The sequence below is a fragment of the Neoarius graeffei genome, chromosome 1, assembly GCF_027579695.1.
Source record: "Neoarius graeffei isolate fNeoGra1 chromosome 1, fNeoGra1.pri, whole genome shotgun sequence".
NCBI lineage: Eukaryota > Metazoa > Chordata > Actinopteri > Siluriformes > Ariidae > Neoarius > Neoarius graeffei.
In genome coordinates this window covers 130,106,988-130,133,248 of record NC_083569.1, presented here as the reverse complement: position 1 = coordinate 130,133,248, position 26,261 = coordinate 130,106,988, and the positions used below count along the sequence as shown (strand labels likewise).

The window sequence follows — 26,261 nt, the reverse complement described above, 5'->3', positions numbered from 1 at the left end:
ACAGGGTGTGTACACTTTTAATATCCACTGTATGATGCAAAAATGTGTCTTTTTTGTTTATTGTCTTTGTTTTGTCTTTGTATTGTCATTAGGTAGGCTAAGACAGTTTTATGAGACACGTGAAAAGACTAGAGAGCCTCTTGCCTCACTACATCAAAAATAAATGTTGTTTACATTTAGACTTTGATTGAACCCAATAGTCGAATCCCAGCATTTTATCAGGACATGTAGTTTGATGAACACAAACTGGAAAATGTAGCCTACTATTTTCTTGTTTTTTCTGACTTCACTACAAATCACAGATCACTATAAGGTATTCTGCTAAACAGCTTTCCTCAGATGTGAACTTGATATTCACTCTGTCTTATTCAGTTCTCTGAATAACCTAGGCTACCAGTGGGATTAGACACGGGTTTTCTTGTGTTTATGCCAATCAGTCACTAACTTATTTGACTGTTTTGATGTTATAGACAATCAACCAGTTTATGAACCAACATTAACTTGTCCCATATCGTTAACTTGACCATTTAAGTTGAATGGTTCTCACATCGGCAATGTTGATTTTGCATACCCCTCAACAAATGGGCTATGCCCCTGAGTACTGTAATAAAGATGCTGATGAATATTGAAGTATTACTTACAGTAATGAAAATGTTTATGAGTAAATAAATATTTTGTTTGTCCAGATGCAGCGAGTCACTTCCTGTTGATGGTGCTGTTTGATTTGCTGGTCATTGTCGTGTGTTTGCTCTCTATGGCACTCTGCATACGCTCAGTAAACGCCGGCATGCGCCTCTTCACTGTGAGTCACAACCTCATTACAAAAATAAAGATCACATATACTGTGGTGCTTGAAAGTTTGTGAACCCTTTAGAATTTTCTATATTTAGATAAGATAAGATAAGATAAGATAAGATAAGATAAGATAAGATAAGATAAGATAAGATAAGATAAGTATTTATTGTCATTGTCACTTTTCCAAAGTCAAAGGTGCTGTTGACTCATTATGAGTTATAGAAAGAAAGAAAGAAAGAAAGAAAGAAAGAAAGAAAGAAAGAAAGAAAGAAAGAAAGAAAGAAAGAAAGAAAGAAAGAAAGAAAGAAGTGGAGAACAAATAAAGTATAAAATAAATAGTAAAGTATACAGAGTTGCACTGGTAAAATGGTATAAACAGAATATAAACAGAAAACTATTGTATGGTTCTATATGTACATGGATTGCACTTAAAATAGTATGAACAGAATTGTTTTGGTTCTGTATGTACACAGATTGCACTGATAAGAAGAAATATATATATATATATATATATATATATATATATATATATATATATATATATATATATATATATATATATATATATATATATATATATTTTGCACATTGGCCAAGAATAGTTCTATTGCACATTTGAGTTTAAAGCCATGTGTGCAATAGAACTATTCTTGGCCAATGTGCAATTTCTGCATAAATATGACCTAAAACATCAAATTTTCACACAAGTCCTAAAAGTAGATAAAGAGAACCCAGTTAAACAAATGAGACAAAAATATTATACTTGGTCATTTATTTATTGAGGAAAATGATCCAATATTACATATCTGTGAGTGGCAAAAGTATGTGAACCTTTGCTTTCAGTATCTGGTGTGACCCCCTTGTGCAGCAATAACTGCAACTAAACATTTCCGGTAACTGTTGATCAGTCCTGCACACCGGCTTGGAGGAATTTTAGCCCGTTCCTCCGTACAGAACAGCTTCAACTCTGGGATGTTGGTGGGTTTCCTCACATGAACTGCTCGCTTCAGGTCCTTCCATAACATTTCGATTGGATTAAGGTCAGGACTTTGACTTGGCCATTCCAAAACATTAACTTTATTCTTCTTTAATCTTTCTTTGGTAGAACGACTTGTGTGCTTAGGGTCATTGTCTTGCTGCATGACCCACCTTCTCTTGAGATTCAGTTCATGGACAGATGTCCTGACATTTTCCTTATTCAGAATTCATTGTTCCATCAATGGTGGCAAGCCATCCTGGCCCAGATCCAGCAAAACAGGCCCAAATCATGACACTACCACCATCATGTTTCACAGATGGGATAAGGTTCTTATGCTGGAATGCAGTGTTTTCCTTTCTCCAAACATAACGCTTCTCATTTAAACCAAAAAGTTCTATTTTGGTCTCATCTATCTACAAAACATTTTTCCAATAGCCTTCTGGCTTGTCCACATGATCTTTAGCAAACTGCAGGTGAGCAGCAATGTTCTTTTTGGAGAGCAGTGGCTTTCTCCTTGCAACCCTGCCATGCACACCATTGTTGTTCAGTGTTCTCTTGATGGTGGACTCATGAACATTCACATTAGCCAATGTGAGAGAGGCCTTCAGTTGCTTAGAAGTTACCCTGTGGTCCTTTGTGACCTTGCCAATTATTACACGCCTTGCTTTTGGAGTGATCTTTGTTAGTCAACCACTTCTGTGAAGGGTAACAATGGTCTTGAATTTCCTCCATTTGTACACAATCTGTCTGACTGTGGATTGGTGGAGTCCAAACTCTTTAGAGATGGTTTTGTAACCTTTTCCAGCCTGATGAGCATCAATAACACTTTTTCTGAGGTCCTCAGAAATCTCTTTTTTTCATGTCATAATACACTGCCACACAAACATGTGTTGTGAAGATCAGACTTTGATAGATCCCTGTTCTTTAAATAAAACAGGGTGCCCACTCACACCTGATTGTCATCCCATTGATTGAAAACACCTGACTCTAATTTCACCTTCAAAGTAACTGCTAATCCTAGAGGTTCACATACTTTTGCCACTCACAGATATGTAATATTAGATCATTTTCCTCAATAAATAAATGACCAAGTATAATATTTTTGTCTCATTTGTTTAACTGGGTTCTCTTTATCTACTTTTAGGACTTGTGTGAAAATCTGATGATGTTTTAGGTCATATTTATGCAGAAATATAGAAAATTCTAAAGGGTTCACAAACTTTCAAGCACCACTGTATCATATATATTTATATCACAGAAATGTTCACAGTATGAACAACCTTCTTCCTTTATGAAAGAGACAGAAACACTTTAAGATGTTTTGTTATGTGTGTCACGTCCATGCACACTGGCACTCAGAGTGCACATCACAGACAATGTGTGCACAGCACCATTAGGATTAATTACCATGTACCTGTTCCAGATTAGAGTGCAATCACAGAACATGGATAAAAGGACTCTCTATATACATGGAGCTTGTGAAGTATACACACTGCCTTGTGTCTCACATTATCAAGCCTTTGTTCATTGTATTGCTTTCCTGGTTTTGACTCACTTTTGTATTTTGGACTTTGCTTTTGTTATTTCCTCTGACATCCTGTTTGTGCCTCGCCTGACTACTGCTTATTTCTCGACACTGATTTTCCTGCAGTTACATCCATCTGCTGCATTTACATGACAATGTGTTAAATATTTAAATTTTATTGTGATAAAATATAAAGAGAGCAATGGGCAATGGAACATAACACTACTAAACAATATTGGCTTATCAGAGTTTTGTATTCATTAAATCATAAATTTTATGAAGTACTGGAGTTAAATGAAGTACTGGAATGTAAAATCTCACAGTCCTACATTAACATCATAACTCCTGTGCAAAACTGAATAAATTTCAGACATTTTATGTGACTCGTATGAGAAACTATATTTGGAGTAATTATATATATGGTATGGTGGTAGAATGAGCTTGTCACAAGGTTCTTTGGGAGATGCAGGATACATGCATGACAGGCGTTGGTGTTCTTAGAATCTGGTGGCTATGACAATGTGCCCAATCTGACTGGCAAGAGTTCAGTCATTTAACTGCCCTAAGGTATTCTACATTACATTACAGGCATTTCGCAGACACTCTTATCCAGAGTGACATACAATATATCCAGAGCAGCCTGGGGAGCAGTTGAGAGTTAGGTGCCTTGTGAGGACCACCCACTTGATGGCCAGACACTCCTTTTCAATAGTGCTGTACTTGCTTTCACGCATCGAGAGCTTGTGGCTGATGTACAGCATGGGACGCTCCTGGCCCCCCACCTTCTGCAACAGAATGGCCCCCAGCCCCTTGTCCAATGCATCTGTCTGTAAAACAAAGGGGAGAGAGAAGTCAGGGGAGTGTAAAAGTGGCCCCCCACACAGTGCAGCTTTTACTTTAGTGAAAGTCTGTTGGCACTGCTCCGTTCACTGGGCCAGATCTGGTGCTCGCTTTTTAGTGAGATCAGTTAGTGGGCTGGTGACATCTGAATAATTAAGTATGAACCTACAATAGTAGCCAGCCAGACTTGTGTGACAGACTTTCACACAAGTCCTAAAAGTAGATAAAGAGAACCCAGTTAAACAAATGAGACAAAAAAATATTATACTTGGTCATTTATTTATCAGGGGCGGCACGGTGGTGTAGTGGTTAGCGCTGTCGCCTCACAGCAAGAAGGTCCTGGGTTCGAGCCCCGGGGCCGGCGAGGGCCTTTCTGTGCGGAGTTTGCATGTTCTCCCCGTGTCCGCGTGGGTTTCCTCCGGGTGCTCCGGTTTCCCCCACAGTCCAAAGACATGCAGGTTAGGTTAACTGGTGACTCTAAATTGAGCGTAGGTGTGAATGTGAGTGTGAATGGTTGTCTGTGTCTATGTGTCAGCCCTGTGATGACCTGGCGACTTGTCCAGGGTGTACCCTGCCTTTCGCCCGTAGTCAGCTGGGATAGGCTCCAGCTTGCCTGCAACCCTGTAGAAGGATAAAGCGGCTAGAGATAATGAGATGAGATGAGATGAGATGAGACCTCCGGTCCCAGCTCTGTCTTCTCTGGAACTACCGATGCCAACTCCATGGGGACCCCCTTGTTCCAATGTTTTAACAGGTTGAGGTGATAAATTTGCAATGCCCCACCCCTATCTGTTTGCCTCACCTCATAATCAATGTCACCGACTTGCTGTGTGACCTCAAAGGGCCCTTGCCACTTGGCGATTAATCTGGAGCTTGATGTGGGCAATAATATGAGCACTTTGTCTCCCAGTGTGAACTCTGTAAGGTGCATGCCCCTGTCATACAGCCGGACTTGACATTCTTGTGCCTGCCATAAATTCTCCTGGGTTAAGTGCGTGAGGGTGCGTGAGGGTGTGGAGTTTTGTGCGCAGGTCGAGAACATACTGGGGCTCGAGCCATTTATCCCAATTATGTGGATCCTCACTTACAAATTTCCATATTAAGTTTTTGAGTGTTTGAACCATTCCACTAAGCTATCCGTTTGTGGGTGATAGACACTGGTGCGGATAGACTTAATTCCCAATAACCCATACTGTTTGCGCCATGTGCGTGACATAAATGTAGTGCCTTGGTCTGTCAGGGAGATAATACAGAAGAGCACTTCTGCAATACTGCGTGCTGAAATATTGCGGAGAGGCACTGCTTCCAGATATCACGTTGCATAGTCCACCAGAACTAAAATAAAGTGATAGCCCCGTGCTGACCGGTCTAATGGCCCAGCAAGATCCATACCAATTCTCTCAAAAGGGGTCTCGATTAGAGGGAGAGGGTGCAAAGCAAGTTACCTAACCCCTAACTGCTCCCCAGGTGCTGTAGTATGGCTGCCCACTGCTCTGGGTATGTGTGTGTGCTCACTTGTGTGTGCATGTGTTCACTGCTTCAGATGGGTTAAATGCAGAGGATGAATTTCACTGTGCTTGAGTGTGCATGTGGCAAATAAAGGCTTCTTCTTCCTCTTCTAATACGAAGTCAAGTACAAGACTTGACGTAATCAAAGACGATTGTTTAAGTAGAGAAAGTTTGCGGCAAAAGTTAAAGATGAAACTCGTTCACAGAGGCCGGAAGACCAAGCACTTGAGGAAAGAATATCACAAATTCCGGCTTGGCACAATCAATGTGAGAACTTGCAGGTGTGAAAGCAAGCTGGCGGATTGTGTGATACAGTTCAAGAATCTATCACATGACATTACCTGTATGCAGGAAGTAAGGCAGAAGGGAGAAGGAGAGATTTGCTTCAATGACCCAGTACTGAAGGAATGGAGGGTAATATACAATGACATGAAGACAGCATGAGCAGGCGTTGCAGTAGTGTTAGCTCCTCATGTCAGGTTATTAGATGTGAACCATGTGGTCGAGGGTTGGATGACCCTGGTGCGTGTGACAGTACATGTCATGAAGTTGAATGTTCTTAATTGTTACTGCCCAACCAAGGAATATGCTGAATCCACCAAGCAATCATTCTATCAAACATGTCATAGAGCAATACGAAAGGTAAAGACTGAACATCCTTCCTTTAAGATTATAGTAGCCAGTGATTTTAATGCAACTATTGGAGTTGATTGCAATCATAGCAGATGGAATAGTATTGGTCAGTTCAACGATAATAATCCAACTAGCTTCAATGGATCATGCCTGATGAAGACAGCAGAAAGCAATGGCCTTTACGTGTTGAATACGATGTTTGCTACTAAATCTGATGAACATCGATGGTCATTTGTATCAAATCTCAGTTACAAGAGAAGGCTAGATTATATTATGACCGAATGGTTTGTGAAGCAAGCAACTAGGAACTGCAGGGTATATCCAAATCAGAGAAGAGAGATGACCCATATGCCAGAACCAACTATTGCAACAGACTCAAACAACTCTTGAAACCTGGGCCAAACTCAAACCAAATCGATGAGGTTGAGGAATTTATTAGCAATGCCACTGAACAAGCCTCTAAAGAAACTATTCCCTCTAAGACAAAATGCCATATTGAAAAACTGTGGGTGAGCAAGGAATACCAAGATCTCTTGCTGAAACATCGTGGCGAGAAAGACCCATCCAAAAGAAAAGCCCTGGTAAAGGAGGCAAAAAAACTCCGCACTAAACTCAAGAATGACTACTTTACAACTAAAGCTGACCAGATCAATCTTGCAAGCGAATGGCATAAAGCAGAAGAAGAGTTTAGATTGATGAAGCAGCATACATCACTTGAAAGATAATTTAAGCCTCTTATACCATTAGTTAACTTAGAAGACCACTTCTCCGAGCACTTTGGCCCCCGTGTATATGAACCTCAACCAGAGCTAGAACATCCTGAGGAGTATCCATACATCCAACCACCTGAGGATCTACCTACCATTAATACGTCAATACCAGATTGCACAGAGATTAAAGCCTGCCTACAGAAGCTCAAGAGTGGCAAGTGTAGAGGAACTGATAATGTATACAGGTAACACCTGAAATATGCAGAATCGGACTGGCTATTGAAGTATTTAGCTGTCCTGGTTGGGCTTGTGTGGACCTGCCTCCACCAGTTAGGTAGCTTACTTCGAGCATTACATACGTGTACAAGCGAGGCATACAGTCATGTGTGGAGAACTACAGAGGCTTAAGTATTGTTGCAACCATGTCTAAAGTTGTATCAGGAATCATCGTTGAGAGAGCTCGTGAGGTATATGAGTACGTCCTACTACCATCACAGTTTCATTTTCGATCAAATAGATCAACGGTCGATGCCATCTTCATCCTGCGCCAGGTCCTGGAAAAGTCAAGCAAATCAAGAACTGCATTGTTTATAGTTTTCGTCAATTTGAAGGCAGCATATGACTGGATACCCCATGATGCCTTGATGAAATGCCTCGAAATTCGCCTTGGATGTCCACAACTAGTTGCAGTCCTACATGCCTTGTATACTGGCACAAAGGCCTACATTAAAGGATCCACTCGCCTGTTTGACACTCTAGTTGGATGTCGACAAGGTGCAATGGAATCCCCTTTCATTTTCAATATCTATGTGGACTTTGTGGTCAGAGTTTCATGGCATGAGATAGCAAAAGTGTATCCAGAAGCAGTCTTTGCAATCAAGTTCTGTATTCCAAACGAAGTGTCACCTAGAGAACTACGCAAGAAAATACCTGCGATAGGAGAAAATCATATAACTGAACTGTTATACGCAGATGATCTAGCTATTTTTGCCAAATCCATTGAGCAATTGCAAGCAAAATGTCATATGTAAAAACAGAAACCATGGCTTTCAATGTCAGTGAAGATATCAAAGGAGAAGAAAGCCTTGTCTCCATTGCTGGTAATAGAATCAAAAACGTTTGCAATTTTAAATATCTTGGGCACAGTATCAACAACACCAGTACAGATACCTGGAATGAACTTAACCATGTGATGACTGACCATTGCATTCTACTGTCAACTAGGGTGAAATTCCTTGTCACTTGTGTTCAATCTCACTTGCTGTACAGTGTCCAAGCATGGCAAATGTACTCCGATGATATCAACAAAATAGAAGTTGAATGGAACGGCTTTCTTCATCGTATGATCAAAGGTGGTTTCAAAAGAAAGAATCCTGCTGACCCAGGAGTTTCTGATGCTCAGGGAGAGGTGGACTGGGAGTTCTGGTTAACCAATAGGAATCTGCAAGAGATGACCCAAATCCCCCCAATCAGACTCACTTGCTGGAAACAAAGGCTGAAATATTTGGTGCACATCTGTCGCATGGAGAACAACAGTATTCAGAAGCAACTGTTGTTCGAGAATCGATCAGGGAATTGGACAAGGATTGAGAATCTGATGGGTATGGATGCTCAGCAGATAAGACAGACAATGATGTCTCAACCTGATTTTCAGCGAATGTTGGACCAGGTCCTAACAGAAGCACCCTAGGGGTGTTACAACCTCCAAAGGGAAAATGATGATGATGATGATGATGATGATGATGATGTGCTGTAGTATGGCTGCCCACTGCTCTGGGTATGTGTGTGTGCTCACTTGTGTGTGCATGTGTTCACTGCTTCAGATGGGTTAAATGCAGAGGATGAATTTCACTGTGCTTGAGTGTGCATGTGACAAATAAAGGCTTCTTCTTCTTCCTCTTCTTCTTCTTCTTCAAAGGTGCTTTTGGAGTGGCCGTGAGACTTACTAATTGGCATTCGTGGCACGCCACACACCACCGATGGACATTACCATGAATCCCTGGCCAATAGAACTGGGCCATTATTTGGGCTAGTCTTTTATCCTGCCCTAAGTGTCTGGCCATGGGATTAAAGTGAGCTGCATGGAATACGAGTTCCCTATGGCTCTTTGGGATTAACAACTGGGTTATCTGTTCGCTGGTTTGAGTGTTCTGTGTCACTTGGTACAACCTGTCCTTAATAATAGTGAAATATGGGAAGACAAGTCAAGTTTATTTTTATAGCGCTTTTAACAATAGACATTGTCACTTTACATTATTTTAGTGACTTGAAACCAGGGCTTTGAACCAGAATTTTTTTCCTATTGGTTCGTTCCGAACAGAAACGGAATTTTAACGTTTCCGGTTTTGGGTTCCACCATTAAATAGATGTTCCCGAACTGGTTAGAACAAAAAAATTTCATTCCCGGAACGGTTAATTACGTTCCGTCAGCTGTTTAACAAATGGCTATAAAATTATTTCTCTGTCTCATCCAGCTTAAGCCAAATGTAGGCTAATTCTATTACAACCTTCATTAAATAAGACAAGAAATAATTCAAAGCAATTATTATTTCAAATGTTGGCGATTTGGATTCTCAGTATGTCTTCCCATCTTACAAACAGAAAAAGTGCCAAAAATGAAAGATAATTAATTTAGTGTATTACCAAAGGCTAGTCAGGCCCTATGCATTGATAGGCTAACAGAGGTTAACATCATTTAATGTTCGCGAGCCTCTCATTAACGTGGACAAATATATTGATATCGTGTTTGAAATTGACGTTTTTGAATAATGATAGACTGCAATATTTACCTCTTATTTAAGCTGTGGAGACGTGATAGTAGTCCACCCTCCCACTCTCTCCATTCAGTCAGCGAACGTCTAGTGAACGTCACACAGGAAGTGAACCCCAGCGGGTCATAGAAACTTGCGCAGGAGAAGAATTACTTTTTTTATTTGTAGGCTACGGAAACTTTGAGGAACGAAATAAAAACTGGTATTAACCGGTTACCATTATTTTTAATAAGCGTTTCTGTTCCGGAACATAAAAAATAATAAAGTTTCTGGTTTCTGTTCCATGTGAAATAGAAAAGTTCCCGGTTTTCGTTCCTTGAACCAGTTCAAAGCCCTGCTTGAAACATGAGCTAATTTTATCCCTAATCTATGCCCAGTGAGCAAGCCCGTGGCAACAGTGGCAAGGAAAACCCTCAGATGACATGAGGAAGAAACCTCGAGAGGAACCAGACTCAAAAGGGAACCCATCCTCATTTGGGTGATAACAAACAACGTGATTATAACATTTTTAACAGTTTTAACATGAAGTCTGTTTCGTTGTTGTTATAACTCTTGATTGATGGAAACTTGAGTGCAAAATTGTTCATGACAACTGCAGTCCTAAAGATAGCAAGTTAATTGTAGTCCTCAGCCATAAAAGCATTACTGTAAGTGTCCAGCGCGTCTTCCAAGTGTGACTTTCAACTGTCCATATGGGGCCATCTTCCACAGGACCGATGTAATGAGACTCCAACAAGACATAGGACATCAGGATGGATCAGGCAGGTCCAAGGAGCAGAAGAGATCAGCATCTCGATCTCAGGATTGACATGTAATGCAGAGGGACAGATGGGGGGAGAAAAAGAGAGAGAAAACACAGGTTGTTAGGTATACCTAATGTCACCTGATGAGTAGGAACAGTATATCTTTTGTGCTGAGTGAAAGCAGGGACTCTGGCAAAACTATGACAGCATAACTAAAAGGGGAGAGCCAGAATGTAACACAGGCATGAGGGAGCCCCAGGACATAAAGCAGCCAGCCACTACACCATCAACAAACTCAAGTGAGCAAGTGAGTGGGGGACTTGCAGCATCCATACATCACAGTTTACCATCGGGAAGGCCAGTGTCGTGTTTGGCTGGAGAGTTTGACCATCAATTACTCTCACTTGGTCAAACACATGATGCAGAGTCTCGTCTCGCAACTGCTCTAATGGGAAATCCTCAAAGGAATCCCTGAGAGAGGGAGGAGGGGTGAGCTGCTCCTCACTCCTCATATCGTCCTGATGCAGTGCTGACATAGGCAGCTGATGGCAGTGCGTGAACAATGCGAGGCTCAGCATCTCTCCAGATTTTGCAAATTACCGGTGTTTTATCTGCTCCTTACTGGGCTGTTCATTCAGTATGGATTGCTTTAACATCTTACAGCAGACAGGAGCTCTTGGACATTGGATCACGAAATTCTGACAGTTTTATCGCCAATCTTCAACTCATCCTGGAGATCTCCAGAACACCGGAGGCTGCTCACTCCTTCCAGCCGGGTGGAAGTGCTCGCAGATGGCGTCGGGACCGTAAACAAAGGCGGGGTAAGCGAGGGGGGCTACGAGCTAAGCTAAGGTTAACACTGCATCGGCTCCTTTTACCCAGCATTTTTCTTGCTAATGCCCGGTCTCTGGCGAACAAAATGGATGAACTACGACTCTGCATCACCAACAATAAACGGATTATGGACTCCAACGTCATGATCATTACAGAGACATGGCTAAACAGCAGTATTCCAGACAGTGCTATTGAGTTAGCAGGACACCACACTCTCCATGCAGATAGGACTGTAGATGGCTTCGGCAAAACCAGAGGTGGAGGTTTGTGCATTTATATAAATAGAGCTTGGTCTACAAACTCTGTTATCGCCGAGAGACACTGCTCACCTAATGTGGAGTTTCTCATGTTTCTAATGTAGACCTTTTTATCTCCCAAGAGAGCTCACATCAGTTTTCGTTACTGCTGTATATACACCACCAGACACTAATGCTAAGCTTGCAATGGGAGAATTGCATGCAGGCATTAGGAAATAGCAGGAAATGCACCGAGAGGCTGCCTTTATTTTTGCGGGTGACTTTAATCACTCCAACTTGAAGACAGTACTTCCCAGACTACATCAACATGTTACCTGCCACACAAGAGGAAATAAGACACTGGATCATGTTTACTCCAACATAGCTGGAGCTTACAAAGTTACACCCCTCACCCATATAGAACAGTCAGATCACCTTTCTCTGTTTCTCACCCCTAAGTACTCACCACTCATCCAACATGTGAAACCCATCATGAAGACAATAAAAGTGTGGCCAGAGGGGACAGATTCTGTGCTACAGGACCAATTCAAACACACAGACTGGAATATGTTTGCCATTCAAGCAACCGGTCACTCCCACACAGACATTGAGAGCTATGCTTTCTCTGTACTGGACTACATCACCACCACCATAAACAGCGTCACCACGCAGAAAATGATCACCTTGTACCCAAATCAGAAACCCTGGATGAACAGAGATGTCTGTCTACTGCTGAAAGCATGCAACACTGCTTTCAGATCAAGAGATGTACAAGCCTACAGTACAGCCAGAGCTGACCTGAAGCTTGGCATCAAGAAGGCCAAGCACTGCTAGAAACAGAAGGTTGAGGAGCATTTCTCCAACTCCTATCCCAGCTGACTATGGGTGAGAGGCGGGGTACACCCTGGACAAATCGCCAGGTTAATCTCAGGGCTGACACAGAGACAAACAACCATTCACACTCACATTCACACCTATAGTCAATTTAGAGCCACCAATTAACCTAACCTGCATGTCTTTGGACTGTGGGGGAAACCGGAGCACCTGGAGGAAACCCCTGCAGACACGGGGAGAAAATGCAAACTCCACACAGAAAGGTCAAGTCAAGTTTATTTTTATAACGCTTTTAACAATAGACATTGTCACTTTACATTATTTTAGTGACTTGAAACATGAGCTAATTTTATCCCTAATCTATCCCCAATGAGCACGCCTGTGGCGATGGTGGCAAGGAAAAACTCCCTCAGACGACATGAGGAAGAAACCTAGAGAGGAACCAGACTCAAAAAGGAACCCATCCCCATCCAGGCAACAACAGACAACATGACTATAACATTAACAGTCCTAACATAAAGTCAGCTTCATTGATGCTATAAACCCCCCACTGATGGAAACCCGAGCGCAAAACCGTTCACAACAACCGTAGTCCCAAAGTCAGCAAGTCAACTGCAGTCCTAGAGTCAAGTCAAGTCAGCAAGTCAACTGCAGTCCCCAGACACAAAAGCACCACTGCAAGAGTCCAGAGCGTCCTCCAGGCGTGACCCCCAACTGTCCACATGGGGCCGCCCTCCGCAGGAGCGATGCGATGAGACTCCAACCAGACACAGGGCACCAGGATGGATCAGGCAGGTCTGAGGAGCAGAAGAGGTTCAGCACCTCAATCTCAGGACCAACATGTAACTCAGAGGGACAGATTGGGGGGAAGAGAGAGAAAACACAGGTTGTTAGGTATGCCCAATGTCACCTGAATAAGTAGGAACAGTATACATATTGCACTGAGTACAAGCAGGGACTCCGGCAACTAACTATGACAGCATAACTAAAAGGGGAGAGCCAGAAGGTAACACAGGCATGAGGGAGCCCTGGGACATAAAGCAGCCAGCCACTACACTGTCAACAAACTCGAGTGAGCAAGCGAGTGCGGACTGACAGCATCCATACATCCCAGTTTACCAAAAACACTCTGTCTGAGGACCCTCCAGATCTACACCTTTACCTCATAAACACCATTAACACAAGGCTTGACTAAACAGATATGTTTTCAGCCTAGACTTAAACACTGAGACTGTGTCTGATTCCTGAACACTACTTGGAAGGCTGTTCCATAACTGTGGGGCTTTGTAAGAAAAGGCTCTGCCCCCTGATGTAGCCTTCACTATACAAGGTACCAGCAGATAGCCTGCACCTTTTGATCTAAGTAGGCGTGGCAGGTCATAGAGGAGCAGAAGTTCACTCAGGTACTGTGGTGCGAGACCATTCAGTGCTTTAAAGGTCAATAGTAGTACTTTATAATCCATACGAAATTTGATTGGGAGCCAATGCAGTGTGGATAAGACGGGGTGATGGGGTCATATTTTCTAGTTCTAGTAAGGACTCTTGCTGCTGCATTTTGAACTAACTGGAGCTTGTTTATGCACTTATTGGAACATCCAGACAGTAAGGCATTACAATAATCCAACCTGGAGGGAACGAAAGCATGAACTAGTTTTTCCGCGTCATGTAGTAGCATTAAATTTCTTATCTTAGCAATATTTCTGAGATGAAAGAAAGCTATCCGGGTGATGTTATCAATATGAGTTTCGAATGAAAGACTGGGGTCAATAATCACTCCGAGGTCTTTTACTGCTGCACGTGAAGAAACAGAAAGGCCATCCAGAGTTACTATATAATCAGAAAACTTACTTCTAGTTGCATGTGGTCCTAGTACAAGTACTTCAGTCTTGTCAGAGTTAAGCAGAAGGAACTTAATAAGCATCCAGTGTCTAATGTCCTTTACACTCTCCCCCACTGATGTTAAAGCAGTGCTGAGCAGGATTAATCCACATAAAGCTGCAGGCCCTGATGGCATCCTCGGACGTGTGCTCAGAGCATGTGCTGGGGAGCTGGCGGGGGTCCTGACGGACTTATTCAACATGTCTTTTCCCCATGCTATTGTCCCAACCTGCTTGAAGACCACCTCCATCATGCCAGTACCAAAACACTCCATTCCAACATGTCTCAACAACTACCATCCAGTAGCACTCACACCCATCATTACAAAGTGTTTAGAGCAGCTGGTCCTGACAAATCTCAAATCCTGCCTTCCCCCCACCCTGGACCCCCACCAATTTGCCTACTGCAAGAACAGGAGCACAGAGGATCCAGTCTCCCTAGCACTGCACTCTGTCCTCTCGCACCTGGATAATGGCAACACATATGCCAGAATGCTGTTCATAGACTTCAGTTCAGCATTTAACACTGTCATCCCCTCTAAGCTCATCACCAAACTCACAGATCTGGGCATCAATGCTCCCATCTGCAACTGGTTGTTGGATTTTCTAACCAACAGGCCCCCAACATGTTCGTTTAGACCATCACTGCTCCTCCACCCTCATACTAAACTCTGGCATACCATAAGGCTGTGTGATGAGCCCGTTCCTCTACTCCCTTTTTACTCATGACTGCAGACCTGTACATTACACTAACACCATCATCAAGTTTGCGGATGACACCACAGTGATAGGCCTCATCAAGGACAACGATGAATCAGCCTACAGAGAAAAGGTGGGCTGCCTAGCTGTGTGGTGCAGCGAGAACAACCTGCTGCTCAACACCAATAAAACCAAAGAGCTCATCGTGGACTTCAGGAGGAATGCTGACACACACACACACCCATCCACATCAACAGTGCAGCAGTGGAGTGTGTGACCAGCTTCAAATTCCTGGGGATCCACATCTCACAGGACCTCACCTAGACAACCAACTGCTCCAACTTGGTCAAAAAGGCTCACCAGCGTCTCTTTTTCTTGAGGACTCTGAAGAAAAACCACCTCTCTTCAGACATCCTGGCGAACTTCTACCATTGTACCATTGAGAGCATCCTAAACAACTGTGTTATGTGGTATAGGAACTGCTCTGTATTGGACCAGAAGGCACTGCAGAGGGTGGTGAAAATCGCCCGGCGTGTCGTGGGAGCCTCGCTTCCTCCTATTGAGGATGTCTACAGGAAGTGATGTCTCAGGAAAGCCATAAACATCATCAAAGACTCCTGCCATCCAGCACACAAACTGTTTACTCTCCTGCCCTCTGGAAGGCACTACAGGAGCCTTCAGACCAAAACCACCAGGTTCAGGAACAGTTTTTTTCCTTCAACTGTCTCATTGCTGAACTCCACCCCTCCACGGTCCCCCCGCCTACACACACACACACACACACACACACACACACACACACACACACACACACACACTCATCAACAACCCCCCCCCAACAAACTGAATTGACTTGAACTGACTTCATTACACTATCACTATTTGCACTACTGTTTATTCATATCATGTTTTGTATATACTGCAAAATATCTATGCATCATACCATTGCACATTTTCATTCATATTGCACAGTTTGAACATACTGTAAATATCTATCATATCATTATACCATTCCATACCCTGTAATTCCTGTATATTTATATTTATATTTATGTATATTACACTTATGTTATTTACTGCTATGCACTTCTGGTTAGATGCAATCTTCATTTTGTTGCTTTGTACCTGTGACATGTGCAATGACAATAAAGTTGAATCTAATCTAATCTAATCTAATCTAATCTAATCTAATCTAATCTAATCTAATCTAATCTAATCTAATCTAATCTAATCTAATCTAATCTAATCTAATCTAATCTAATCTGTGACAGCTTCCCCAGTCAATGCCACACTGGGATCTTCCCATGATGTAGCTACTAATGCAGGACCCACCTCTTACTATTGGCCCTTTTCCACTACCCTTTTTCAGCTCACTTCAGCTCGCTTCAGCCCGACACAGCTCGCGTTTCGACTATCTCAAAACAGCACGACTCAGCTCGCTTCAGCCCTGCTTAGCACCCAAAACTCGCACGGTTTTGGAGTGGGGCTGAAGTGAGCCAAACCGAGCTGAGTGAGGCTAGGGGCGTGAGCAGACACTCCCCTGTGCACTGATTGGTGAGGAGGAGTGTCCTCACATGCCCACACACGCCCCGCGAGCACGCTGGGATCTGTAAACACCGTAAACCCGGAAGAAGAATAATTACGAATTACGAGAATTTCTGGAGCCTTATGCGCCTCGCCTCATCTATACGCTCTTGCCAGTATCTGTTGGCATTGTTGGTGACAACAAGCCACAGCACCAAGACCAGCAACACTAACGACTCCATGTCCTCCATGTTTATTGTTTACTATCCGGGTCGTGAGACTACCGCTTAAAAGATCACTGATGTCACTGTTTGCGCCGCTTAACGACATCACGTGACGTCCACCCACTTTCGCTAACTCCACCCAATGTGTCCACCCACTTCCAGCCAGCACGGTTCAGCGCGGTGGTAGTCGAAATGCAACTCCAATAGCCCCGCTCAGCTCGACTCAGCCCAACTCAGCACGGCACGGCTCAGCCTGACTCAGCCGCGTTTGTAGTGGAAAAGCGGCATAAGTATTCCATCAATTCTTTGAACCCTGGCCAATCAGCCCCCAAAATCAGCAAGTGGGTGAGACAAGGATTAACTGCCATCTTTATTCTATGCTTTTCTCCCTGAAACAGAATGTGGATGGACACTAATGGGTAGTTGTGAACATCCCCGTGCACACACAGAACCTTCACCATTTGTGCTTTCCCCAGTGCTTCACCTTGCACCAGGCTTTGGTGGATTGAGGTCTGATTACAGCTGGAATCCACCAATGTGTGATATGTATCACCTTGCACATTTACCGGTATAGACCCCTTTCACTGACGTCACCCGAAACCGGAAGTAAACAGACCCTGCGCCATTTTGGAAGACCAACAAACTCGTGATAAGGGGATAATAACGGCAGCAGTATGTGAACCCACGAGAATAAAGTGGAGTGGCAAACGACTTAAACAAACAAATCTGAGCTGTTTTATTTATGATTAGTGGGGCAGCATAGCTAACCTATTGTGCATTTTGTGATACAAGCACCAAATTTGGCACAAATGTACATTGACATATGGCGAACATTTTCAGATATTGAGCCACTTGGAATTCTCTCTTCATGTCCGCCATATTGGAATTCAAAATGGCCGCCATTTGAAATCTACATTTGCGCTTATCTGACCTAAACTTCACTTCCCTGTTGTTTCCATTCTGTGGACTGTTACATGAAGAATAGATATTTTTATATTCCAATTAAATTTAAGGTAATACTAGCACTGTGTTTGCCATCCAGACTGGTCCTATTGCAAGAGGATAGTGATGACCACATCAGTGGATTTTATACTTTTTCTCATTAAATAATATTTGGTGCAGGTGATGACCTAATCAATACCTCATTAAGTAAAATGAGATGTGTTGGAATCCCAGCACAGACACTGGAATGAAATGGCTGCCGTACACAGAGATGTTGATTTAAGAAAAGATTTAAGTGGTCTCTTATTTCTTTTTTTTTTCCAGAGCTGTATGTCATGTCTCTACACAAAATAGCCCATATTATTGAGAAATGGACTGATCAGTATAGTTTGCAAAATTATTTACAAATAAAAAAATTAATTTGTCAACTATTCACCCTCCATTGGTGTAAAACCCCTAAATTAGTTATGGTTAAATCAGCTGAAAGTTTCCAGAAACTATGAGGTGATTTCCATTCTAAAGACAGTGATTTGATTGTAGAAAGCTCCAGGGTTTATTAGAGAGCGTACTTAAGCAAACAGCATCATGAAAACCAATAACCTATGAAAACACATGCAGGACAAGGTTCTGAAAAAGTGTCAATTAGGGTTTGGTTATTAAAAAAATATCCCAAACTTGGAGCACCCACAGAGCAATATTAAATCCATCATTTTAAAAAAAGGAAAGAATTTGGTACAATCATGAGGAAGTCATCCACCAAAAGTCAGTGACTGAGTAAGTAACCAAGAGGCAGAGGACGGAATAGATGCTCATTCTTGTTCATCAGCATTATCTAGTTGTTCCACTTAAACTTTCAGGAACACACACCTTCTCCTGCTTGACAATGCAGTCACCTTCACCCTTCCATCCATCCATCCATCCATTATCTATAGCCACTTATCCTCTCCAACAGGGTCACAGGCAAGCTGGAGCCTATCCCAGCTGACTACGGGCGAAAGGCGAGGTACACCCTGGACAAGTCGCCAGGTCATCACAGGGCTGACACATAGACACAGACAACCATTCACACTCACATTCACACCTACGCTCAATTTAGAGTCACCAGTTAACCTAACCTGCATGCCTTTGGACTGTGGGGGAAACTGGAGCACCCAGAGGAAACCCATGTAGACATGAGGAGAACATGCAAACTCCACACAGAAAGGCCCTCGTCGGCCGCTGGGCTCGAACCCAGGACCTTCTTGCTGTGAGGCGACAGTGCTAACCACTACACCACCATGCTGCCCGTCACCTTCACCTACTTTAGGATAATTAGCCTATTGCTTAACTGTTGGAACTCCTTTGGGTTCCATATCAAACCTAGAACAACACAGAATCTAATCAATAACTCAAACTTGTCAGAACAATTTTTACTTCACAGACTTTGAGTAAAATGTTGTCTTGTCAAAAATACATGATGATGAATATTCATCTCTCATGAATTAAGTGGAGTACTGTAATAAAGTATGTCATTTTGAAAAATGGATACCAGCAAATATTGTCATGTACTATAAAAATATTTGACCCAGAGGTAATCGCACATGTAGAATTCAAGTGGCGGCCATTTTGAAATCCAATATGTTGGCTAATTTATAAAGATACACAATGCAGATTGTAACCATCGGATTCCTTTCCTCCCAAAACATACATTTGGACACCAGAATCGAGTCAATAGCAGCATTAGACCCAAAGATAATCGAAAATGTAGATTTCAAATGGCGGCCATTTTGAATTCCAATATGGCGGACATGAAGGGAGAATTCCGAGTAGCTCAATATCTGAAAATGTTCGCCATATATCAATGTACATTTGTGCCAAATTTGATGCTTGTATCACAAAATGCACAATCCTTTTGAATATTCGAGCTAAACCGCCCCACTAGATTTATTGGCCCAACAGTAGACTTGAAAGAAACCTGTGTGAGACTTGGCAAAAAACTGTGGATATAATGGATAAGTCTGTGCATGATCTGCGGACACTTTGAGGTAAGCAAACACAAGAAATTCAGATTTAAAACATGCTAAAGTGGCCCCAAGTTGATAACTGTATGAGGAGCAAGCCTCCCAGACTTCTACAATTTAATAATAATAATAATAATTTAGGATGGTTTGGGGCTTGCTCGCTGCTGCCAGGTTGGTTGTTGAGTAGCCTGACTGTTTTTTTTTTCTTGCGTGTGGTATCATTGTTGACGCGAGGTTGTTTTTTGAACATGCCAATGCGGACACGATTTCCCCTGATGAGTTATGACTTCAGACGCGATGCGTGTGTGGAGGTGTGGAGTCCGCGTGATATGTGCGTAAGAGAGGCTTCTCATGTGTTTGGAGATCCGCGCTCTGAGACAAGCGCAAGCACCCCCCCCAAGGGAAAAAAAGGGGCCCCCTGAAAATATCGGCATAGTTCGAACACTGAGTGTAGGCACTGGGTGTAAACAACAAATAGTTTACAATGTCTGGGTAGCAAACAGATGGCAGAATTGGTGTCCGGTCCTCCTTATGTTTCCATTCTCCCTTGCCCCGAGTCTTATCATATGGGTCAAACCCATCAATCACAGCCAGTTTCTCCACATACCGTGCCCTTTCTGCAACTGGTAATGTAGTCACATAACCAGAATTATCAGCCATCGTGTCACTTTACTCTCGCTCGTACTTTGTTTTATATTGTGAGTGCATGTACTTGGTCTTCCAATATGGCGCCTAACAAAATCTCGCGGCGCGGTGACGTCATGTGAAAGGGGTCTATACGAAATAGTCCGGCCCAATCGAGGGCAGTCTCTGGTGTGTTGGGGAACTGGACCACCGCTCCCACCTCCATCGTGGAGCATTGACTCTGAAGATGTCCCAGCTCCCTGCAGCACCAGCGCACCAGCCCAGGCTTCCCCTCTGCACCAGTGTTATGGGCATCACTCACCTGAGGGGGAGACAACACAGACACAGAAGGGAAAAATGGGAGGACACCACAGGTGCGTTGGGCCGACTGGGAGGGAAGCCGGCCCACACCCCCACGGTGGGGGAACAGGGCAGGGAAGGGAAGAAGAGGGGGAGGGGAACAAGAGAAAAAAGGAGAAGAGGTGACACGTCCTCCTGCTGTCAGAACTGCCACCAGGTGGTCCTCCGCCAATTCGATGGTTTGTTCCAGTGACGCCGGGTGATGACACTGGACCCACTCCACCATTCCTCCCGGAAGTCATGTGATGAACTGCTCCAGTATCACCAGGTCGATGATTCCCTCAGCGTCGCAGTCATCCGCCTTCAGCCACTGCCGGCAGGTGTCCTGGAGCCGTTGGCCAAATGCGAACGGCCGGCAGACCTCCTCCAACTTCAGCATCCAGAAGCGCTGATGCTGTTGTTCCGGGGAGCGGCCAACACGCTGTAGGATGGCTCGCTTCAAGTCAGCATATATGAGCTGGCTGTCGGTGGGGTGCTACAGCGCAGCAAGCTGTGCCTCGCCAGGCAACAGCAGAAGTAGGCACGCTGCGCGCTGCTCGACCGGCCACCCCCACACTTTGGCTGTTTGCTCAAAGAGCACTAGGAAGGCTTCTAGATCATCATGCAGGCCCATCTTCGTTAGGATGAGGTGGAGAGGGTCCGTTGCAGTGGCGGTCGAGGACTCCTCCAGTGAGCAGGTGCCAGAACACTTGGCGATCTTCCTGCTGGGCCAGCATCAAGGCTTCAAAGCGTTGTACCTGCTCCTTCTGGAGAGTGGTCAGCACTTGATGCTGGTTCTGCTGAGTGGTAGTGAGGGCATGGATGAGGTCCTTGAACGGTGAGGACTCCATGGGACTGGCTCCCTTCGGTACTCCCGGGTTTCAGCACCACTGTAATGGTTTCCCTGATGTGGGTGGAGTACAGAAGTATGGCAGGTGAGAGATAATATTCACACACATGTTTATTTAAGCTTTTCAGCTTCACTTTGCTCAACTCTAGGACATGCACGTACACACATACACAGTTGTGTTCTGGTCCCAGGCTCTCTTCTCTGCTCTCCTACTCCTTTTATGCTCCACCATCACTGCAAGAAACACACACAAACACACACACATTAATTGACAACAGGTGTAATGATTTGGCCACTCACTTTCCCCAACCCTGCCCTCCATTCACAAACTGACGCTTGGCCATGCCCCTGCCACCACAGGGATGTTTTAGGATGAGGGCTGTGGTGAAAGCCTTTTTTAGCTGCTCAGAAGCCTCTTTGGCTTTTGCGTTCCAGCTCAGATGTTTAGTTCCCTTCTTCAGTAGTGATGTGAGGGTAGCCCATGGACTCTGTGTCTGGGGCACCTGTCAGTGGGACAAGACGTAGGATCACCTGGCGGTTCTCCTGCTGGACTTGGATCAAGGCCTTGAAGCGCCACTCCTGCTCATGGCACATGGCAACCAGCCCATGGTGCTGGTTCTGCTGGGCAGTGGCAAGGACATGGATGAGCTCCTTGAATGGCAAGGACTCCATGACAATGTTTGTTCCTCACTCCTGGGTTTTGGCAGTAGTATGACAATTTTAGGAGTGGGGTCAATGAGGAACTGGGAGACAGGCTTCACAATGCCAGTGTACTTTTATTTCTCAATGCTTTCACTTTTCAGTGACTTTATTTTTACTATGTACACACGCTCTCACACATGAACACACACACTTGGGGTGACACAGTTCTCTCTCTGATTACCAGCCATCTGAAAGACACACAGAGACGCATTAATAGACAGACAGTAATTCAACACAGGTGTAACTCATCACATGTTACCTGTTGGTCCAAACTGACTCCTCGCCATTCACAGTTGACACTCAACCACACCCTCGCTGCCACAGTAACATACTGTAATGGATTTTGCTGAAGGATATTTCTCCTGTCTCTAAAACTTCCCTTGAGAAGTAAGCTAGGTTATCTGCCTGATCAGAGCCAGCTATTTAATTTCATCTTTATTTGTCAGGACTTAATGAACAGATATTTTTCTGTAATTTTTGTTAATTTTTTTTTAATTTACATTCTCATTACAATTTAGTCATGAAATAAAAGGTCACCAAATAAATACTTATTGTCAAATTTTTCATTGACAAAATTAACACTACACCAAGATATGTGAAGCCAGCCAAATGCATGTTTTCAATTGCTGCATCACAGGGCAATGTAACATACTCAGAGGAAAGCGCTATCTACCCTCTTCTGCATACGTGAGCTCACAAATTCCCATGATTGGCTAGAGTTGCTATGATTGACAGGGTTGAGAGAATATGCCCCTCCCACCCAGAAAGCACTGTTAATTTCGTTCTCTTGACTCCTGGCCACAGGTGGCTGTGGCATTGTTGGAATTCAAACTTGCAACCTTTCAATCATAAACTGATGATAGAGTGAATGCTTTTCTGCTGCGGCACTAGGGTTAGGGTTATAATTCTACACTGGCGTTCTCATTAATATGATGTTGAATGTCTGGATAATGGTAAATGACAAACCTGCCCATTATCCTTTATGTTTCAGAATTTTCTCTGCCATTAAATGCCATTGTAACTACTGTACAAGTGTCCACCTGTGACATTACCATAACACACAGCCACTAACTGAGTGAAGCACAGTGCCACATGCAGAGTTTAAATAGACTTTGGCTCATGAGCCACTGCGTTCTGATAGATTTTTGGCAAGCAATGTCTCCCTCTAGTGTCCATAAAGGCATTGCCCATAATCCCCACAGATTAAACTATTTTACATGTCATGCAGAACATATACGATGAAAGCTTTGAATTATGCTGTGGCATTAATGAATTCAGAGGCCTCAGAGTTCCTTCAATCATCTAATCCTCATCTTCTTCAATACAGACAGAGAAAGTGGGTAGAGGTGTGGTTTACCAGGGGATTGAGCTTCCTTGATATATACATGGGGAACAGGACAGCAGATGTGAATATTTTGCTGAATAGACATGTAAGGTCTCACACACACACAAGCCATGCTGATGGAACAGTAAAATATCATGGTTCTAAATAGAACCCTAAAGGTTCTTGATTATGGCCATTGATGCAGACACACAATGCAAGATGTGGTGAATAATAACTGTAAAATTACTAATTGACAATTAATTAAATTAATTAAATGAGTGTAAGTGATGAGTGTTTTGGTTCATTAGGAGTATGCTGCATTCATTTGTGTTAAACGTGGGAAGTCATTATCATCGGTGGAGAGAATGGAGTTCATTAATGGCTGGAACATTTTAATCATCATCAGTGACATACTCACAGTTACTGCATCATCACTGAAGATCTGCATACTGAGCAAGGTAACTCTCTCTCTCTCTCTCTCTCCACACACACACACACACACACACACATACACACACCTTTGAAGAAAATTAAGAGACCACTTCAATTTTTTTTTCTTAAATCAGCATTGCTATGTATGGCAGCCATTTCACTCCAGTGTCTGTGCTGGGATTCCAGCACAAACACACCTCATTCTACTTAATGAGGTACTGATTAGGTGATCACCTGAACCAAAACTTATTTAACAAGAAAAAGTATAAAAACCACTGCTGTGGTCATCACTATCCTCTTGCAATAGGTGTAGCAATAGGACTTTAAATTTAGTTTGGATGGCAAAAACAGTGGTAGTAGTACCTTAAATTTAATTGGAATACAAAAATATCATGTTCATCATGTCAAAAGAGTTAAAAAAGAAAGTTTAGAGTGAGAAAAAGAAGGGTTCAATTCTGGCTTTACTGGCAGAGGGATGCAGTGAGCATTAGCTTGCTTCCATCTTCAAAATTTCAAAGATGGCAGTTCATTAGAACAAGGTCAAGCAGCAGACATTGAGGATTACAAAGTTACAGACTGGCAAAGGGTGAAAACGACTCTCCACTGACCGGGATGATTGTCAACGCCTTCAAATGTCATTCAACAACTATAGGATGACATCAAGTGACCTACAAAAAGAATAGAAAATGGCAAGGACAGTTCATAACAGGCTCTTTGGGCACGGTTGAAGTTATGCAAAGCTAGAAAAAAGCCCTTCACCAATGAGAAGCAAAGAAGAGCCAGGCTGACGTTTGCTAAACACCATGAAGATTGGATTGTAGAGGACTGGAGTAAGGTTATCTTCTCTGATGAGTCCAATTTTCAGCTTTTCCCATCACCTGGTCATCTTAGATGGAGACCTGCACTGAAAAAAGTAACCTATAGAATTTACCCAATAAATCTGAGGTAACAATTTGCATTGACTTGTTGGGGTAGATTTAATTCCATATATTGAGTATAAAATAACTGAAATAAAAAGCTATGAAATAAATAAATTGGGTAAAATTTACCTCACATTTATGTATCTATTCAACAGCTACTTTCTCATTGAAATTGGGTAAAATTATCTCTTGTTTGCTAGTAGGTAATACCTGATAATTACTAATCAAAGGTAATTAATATCAGTTAGTAACCATTACTTATTTGGAGAAGGTAAGAGGTACCCCCCCCCCCCCCCCCCCCCCAAAAAAAAAAAAGACTTTCAGATGGTTCATCATCTCAATGTTTTTAATCCATAAAATCATAAAAAAACAGAATAAAGTGCAGTACAACAGCTTCACACAATATTTCAAGTAATGAACCTGTTTTATAACTCACTAACTAACAGCTTCAAATGTTGTTTCTGGACTGACCAAATCTGCAGTCCAGGTGCATTTATACAACAAATAACTGAACCGCCTTGTTTATATGCAGCAATGATGCACCAAATGATCAAAAAACACAAAATAAAGTGCAGTACAACAGCTTCACACAACATTTCAAGTAATGAACCTGTTTTATAACTCACTAAACTAACAGCCGGAGAGAGGAAGATGGCGGTCCGAGAGTTCCCTGTCCCGCTCACTCAAACGCATGGTCTGACGCATGCGCAATTTGGAGCACAGGACTCACGGCTTTGGGGTATATTTTACCGTATTTTTCCATGTAACGGTTGTTACTGTTAACGAATAGGTAGCATATGTATAATTTACCCATTACTTTATAATTCCTTGGCTGACTGCAATAATCAAGTAAATTTTATCTGGTTTGCATAGATTATATTTACCACTCTCCAAAATCACTTCTTACAGTGTGGAGAGGCCTACAAGCCACAGTGTCTCACATGCATTGTGAAATTTGGTGGAGAATTGGTGATGATCTGGGGGTGCTTCAGCAAAGCTGGAATGGGGCAGATTTTTGTTTGTGAAGGACACATGAATCAGGCCATGTCCAAGGTTATTCTGGAAGAAAACTTGCTTCCTTCTGCTCTGACAATGTTCCCTAACTCTGAGGATTGGGTTTTCCGGCAGGACAATGCTCCATGCCACACAGTGAGGTCAATCAAGGTGTGGATGGAGGACCACAAGATCAAAGCCCTGTCATGGCCAGCCCAATCTCCAGACCTGAACCTCTGGAATGTGATCAAGAGGAAGAGGGATGGTCACAAGCCATCAAACAAAGCTGAGCTAATAGAATTTTTGCACCAGAAGTGGCATAAAATCACTTAATATCAAGGTCAAGGTCAAGGCTTTTTTATTTGTCATTTCAACCATATACAGTTGGTACAGTACACAGTT

At 43.0% G+C, this 26,261-nt stretch overlaps 1 protein-coding gene across 1 annotated transcript in view; it reads left to right on the top strand.

Annotated features, from left to right (window-relative positions):
* Positions 1-26,261, top strand: part of LOC132883672 (mucolipin-3-like) — a 60,684-nt gene that overhangs the window by 32,094 nt on the left and 2,329 nt on the right. Inside the window, exons 7-8 of the mRNA XM_060917583.1 lie at positions 687-802; positions 23,823-23,972. Coding sequence (XP_060773566.1) covers positions 687-802; positions 23,823-23,972 — 266 coding nt within the window. The remainder of the gene's footprint in view (positions 1-686; positions 803-23,822; positions 23,973-26,261) is intronic.